Raw genomic sequence first — 5,000 nt, forward strand, 5'->3', positions numbered from 1 at the left:
GCAACAGCAAGTGGCAGTCAGCGAGGAGTCTGAGTCCTTGGGCTGTTTCTGCTCCTTCACTTCTCAATGAGAGACCGTTCTGGAACGTCAGCCAATCAGAGACCGTTCTAGAACGTCAGCCAATGAGAGAGACTGTTCTAGAACATCAGCCAGGCAGAGAGACTTCTAGAACAGTAAAAGGTCATTGCATTCATATAGTTGTCATATCACAGCTCCAGTCAACTGGTGATGAGTATCAATTTACTGTGCGTGTGTGTGTGCGTGTCCGAGAGACGTAGCTTCCTTAGGAAGTGGTTCTGTTTCCACCCTCTTCCTCCTCCTCCTCCTCCTCTTCTTCCTCCTCCTCCTCCCCCTCTTCTTCCTCCTCTAGTTATCTGTTGTCATGTCTATCTTCTGCCCCCATTTATATGCTTTTTGCATTTCCTCATTTCAGTGGTGTGTGTGTGTGTGTGTGTGTTGCCTCAGCCTGGGTGTCACAGCGTCAGTGTGACAGTCAGTGACAGTGACATGGGACTCTCTGCCAGACAACATGTGGAGGCTCATATTTCGCACCAAACATCGCTCCCCAGAGGCAAGTGACCCCATCTGACGACGTGTGTGTGTGTACTGTGTGTGTGTTGTGTAGGGGGCTCAAAGGAAGCAGAGGGTTGTTTGAGGAGAGCGGATGGAGAGAGTCTGTGTCTGTGTCTGTGTGTGTGTGTGTGTGTGTGTGTGCGCCCGCTCAGGGTATTTTGGGAGCAGGAAGAAGGGTTCAGTGACTTCAGCGATGAGTAGGACACACAGAGGGGTCTGGATGACCTCAGACCCCTACAGAACAGTTGCTTCTGCTGGGGTCCAGAAGGGACAGTACTGTTAGAACGTCCTCTGCAGACGTCCTCAGACAGACCTCCTCTGACAGACCTCCTCTGACAGACCTCCTCAGACAGACGTCCTCTGCAGACGTCCTCTGACAGACGTCCTCACAGTAGCCGTTCTCTAGGGAAGACTAAGGCAGCGTCAGAGAAGCTCCGTCTGTTTAAACGTTTATGTGACGGTGTGGGTTGTGGTTCCCCAGATCCCTACCTTCTGCTGTGATCACATCTGTGTTGAGTCCCTGGGGAGTGTGACACACACACACACACACACACACACACACACACACTGTGACTCTGTAGAGAGCTGCTTCTGTAGTCTGTCAGGAGAACAGCGTTGATTAATTGGGTTTGTTCACATCCTGACCTACTTAACGTCTGTCTGTCTCTCACACCAGAACCAGACCAGTCCCACAGAACACTCTGTCTGTTTGGGTGGACGTTCTGTTAGAGGACGTTCTGTTAGAGGACGTTCTAACACGACTCTCCCTTCTGTATTTGGGTGTGTGTATTTGGGTGTGTGTATTTGGGTGTGTGTGTGTGCAGCCCCAGGAAGTGAACGTGACATCAGTAATTGTGTCGGCTCCAGAAAAAGAGGAAGTGAAGATTGGGAGGGAAAAGCAACTTCCTGTCGATGATGTGGCAACCATGGCCATCCTGCCTGCCCGGGTGGACAAGACGCTGCCCCCTCTGTGTGTGTGTGTGTGTGTGTGTGTCTGTGTGTGTGTGTGTGAGTTTTATTTATAGAGAACATGACCTGAAATAAGACCCTGAAGGCTCGACTCATGTCACACCCCCTGCTTCAACAATGACCGTTCCCACCCGTGTGTGTGTGTGTGTGTGTGTGTGTGTGTGTGTGGTAGCTCCATGTTAACCTGCATCCCCCCCCCCCCCCCCCCCACAGGACAGGGCCCATATCACCTGGGTAGAGAAGGACTCTGGCAGTCTTAGTACCACGGTAAGATGTCCTTATTCCACAGGCTTATCTGCTGCTCTCTGTTAAGTCAACACAGCCTGTTCCTCCTGTGTGTGTGTGTCTCTGTGTGTTTGTCTGTGTGTGTGTGTCTGTGTGTTTGTCTGTGTGTCTGTGTGTGTGTGTCTCTGTGTGTCTCTGTGTGTCTCTGTGTGTCTCTGTGTGTGTCTGTGTGTGTGTGTGTGCCTCTGTCCGTACAGTGTGTCCCTCCCTGTAGAGGAATTTGAGTGACACCTGGCTTATTAAACCTTAAGCTCTAGACATGAACTCCTCTCTGCTTTACTGAAACATCTGAAAGGATTATTCACCATCCAGTAGTTATAATACACTAGTCTACAGTAGAGTAGTTATAATACACTAGTCTACAGTAGAGAGTAGTTATAATACACTAGTCTACAGTAGAGTAGTTATAATACACTAGTCTACAGTAGAGAGTAGTTATAATACACTAGTCTACAGTAGAGTAGTTATAATACACTAGTCTACAGTAGAGTAGTTATAATACACTAGTCTACAGTAGAGAGTAGTTATAATACACTAGTCTACAGTAGAGTAGTTATAATACACTAGTCTACAGTAGAGTAGTTATAATACACTAGTGTGTGTGTGTGTGTGTGTGTGTGTGTGTGTGTGTGTGTGCGTGCGTGTGTGTGTGTGTGTGACTCAGAGACAGTGTGTTTACATGGATGGGTATGGTTTCCTCTGACTCCCTTCAGAACAGTGAACATGCAGAAGAGAGAGGGGGGAGGGGTGGGGGGGGGAGGGATGAGGAAGACTGTCTCAGGTTCAGACAGCACACAGAGGGGGGGGAGGCCTGTGGCCCTCTTTTAGGATGGCAAATTGTGTGTGTGTGTGTGTAGGGATGTAGCCCTCAGGATAGCACCCAGAGAGAGGGGGGGGGGGGGGGGGGGCAGCAGGAAACCCCTCGCTGTCAGCAGGCTGTAAAAGTGTTCCGGTCTCCAGTCTCTCCTCCTCCTCCTCCTCTTCCTCCTCCCTCCCTTCCTCTCCTCCTCCTTCTCCTCTTCCTCCTCCCTCCCTTCCTCTCCTCCTCCTCCTCTTCCTCCTCCAGCAGCTATGTTGATAGTGAGGGTGGAGACACCCCCTCCCAGGATTCAAGATTCTTTATTTGTCACGTTCATACAAGTATACAGTGAAATGCAAAAGTGACAGTGCCACAGAGTAGTGCAACAATACGTTTTAAAATAAAAGTAATAAAAAATATAAACAGTATGAACTCTCCGCTCCCCTCTCCCCCTCCCTCTCTCTCCCCCCTCCCCTCCCCCCTCCTCCCCCGGCCTGGCCTTGTATTGGGCGGGAGGGCCAGTGACCCGTCAATTCAGCGGAAGGAGACATTTATCATGTGTGACTTCAGAGAAGAACAGAGGATGTGTTCCTCTCTCTCTCTCCACCTCTCTCTCTCTCTCTCCACCTCTCTCTCTCTCTCTCTCTCTCCACCTCTCTCTCTCTCTCTCTCTCTCCACCTCTCTCTCTCTCTCTCTCTCCACCTCACTCTCTCTCTCTCTCCACCTCTCTCTCTCTCTCTCTCTCTCTCTCTGTTGTTCGTTTACACACCAGTTGTGTGTGTGTGTGTGTGTGTGTGTGTGTTGAGTCTGCAGGTCTCAGTAACCAGTCTTCCTTCCTGTGTGGTTCAGTTGAGCTGTAGAGGGCTGAGAGAGCTCACACACACACACACACAAACAGACAGACAGAGAGAGAGAGAGATGGAGATAGAAAGAGACAGAGAAAGCTCTTTGAATTTAATTGATTTGAATTGAGTTAGAGTTGATAGATACAGAGTTGACTGACAGAGAGAGAGCAGACAGACAGGCAGGCAGACAGGCAGGCAGACAGGCAGACAGTTGTCAGGTTTAACCCCTGGCATGAGCGGTGGTGGTGGGGGTCAGCGCGGAGGTCGGGGGGGGTGGGGTGTCCGGGTCGTCATGGTGATGCTGTGATGGACAAGGACAAGAGGAGGTTTAAAGTGAGCCGGCTGCTGACCTTCTACCTGTTCAGGAAGCACCAGAGTAAAGCTTTGGCCACGCCCACCGCCGCCACCGCCGACCCCAGCTACCAGACCTCCACTACGGGCACAGACGCAGGCGCCCCGCCTCCAGACAGGACCCTCTGGACGGTAACGTGGTGTTGGAGTGGTGGCAGAGGGAGACTAGCACCCACCTGTTACCACGGGCACACCTGTACATCAGGGGAGGCCGGTGGACGTAGAAATCGGAGGACGGGGGCTCAACATAATGCATGGAATGAAATTTACACAGCATTGGTTGTGTTTGATACCGTTCCTCTTTCCATTCCATGCGTTACAATGAGCCCCGTCCTCCGATTTCTACCTCCAGCAGCCTCCCTGTCGTTGATGTAGAAAGTGGCAGCGTGGTGAAGACCTGTTAGAGTAGCTTGTTGTTGTTGTTGTTGTTGTTGTTTAAGGCCTGGGTAGCAGAAGTGTCTATCAGTCTCCTGTGGCACATAATCATGTTACGTAATGTCTATCATAATGTCTATCATAATGTCTATCATATTCATGGCATAATCAGTCTCCCTCCGTGAGGATTGGACAGAGGAAGCATTTTGTTGTCTGTTAGCTCGATGCTCCAACAGCTTGGATTAGAAATGTCAAACAATGACGATGGGGTCAGATTGGCATCACCGTTTAGAAATTACAACCCTTGTGTATACATACCCCCCCCCCCACCATTTCAGGGCACCAAATCCTCCTGGGCTGGGAGTTTGAGTGTTGGTTTGAACTGTAGAGGGATTTAGTGTGTTGTTGCTGACAGACTGCAGTGTTACTCAGTGACTCAGCCAGGGTGTGTTTTGGGCGAAGCTGCTGTCAGAGTGGTGGAAGATCCTCCTCAGAAGAAGTGTGAATGCTGTGCTGCTGTTGTACAGATGCTTACTGTAGCGACCAGCTAGCGACTGGTCTGTAACTCTGCTGTCACACTGAGGTCTGAGGGTGTTCGGCTGTTTATTCTTCAACACATCTGAAGTGCTACTCCTGAGGTGTGTGTGTGTGTGTGTGTGTGTGTGTGTGAAGGCCCTTTTGTAGGCCTAATTTCTCTGATATGAGATGATAAATAGCTGGTGCAGAGCTGGTGCAGAACAGGCTTATGTTAGCTTGTGGTTACTGTCAGCACCCTGACGTGTGTGTGAGAGAGAGAGGGTGT

At 50.3% G+C, this 5,000-nt stretch overlaps 1 protein-coding gene across 1 annotated transcript in view; it reads left to right on the top strand.

Moving 5' to 3' along the window:
• Positions 1–3,767: 3,767 nt before the first annotated feature.
• The window catches only part of rps6ka1 (ribosomal protein S6 kinase a, polypeptide 1), a gene marked incomplete at its 3' end in the record, with an annotated part of 15,657 nt that continues 14,424 nt past the window's right edge, over positions 3,768–5,000 (top strand). The window contains exon 1 of the mRNA XM_083683436.1: positions 3,768–3,955. Coding sequence (XP_083539562.1) covers positions 3,779–3,955 — 177 coding nt within the window. The 5' untranslated portion in view covers positions 3,768–3,778. The remainder of the gene's footprint in view (positions 3,956–5,000) is intronic.

This window comes from Argentina silus (assembly GCF_951799395.1).
Source record: "Argentina silus genome assembly, chromosome: 13".
NCBI lineage: Eukaryota > Metazoa > Chordata > Actinopteri > Argentiniformes > Argentinidae > Argentina > Argentina silus.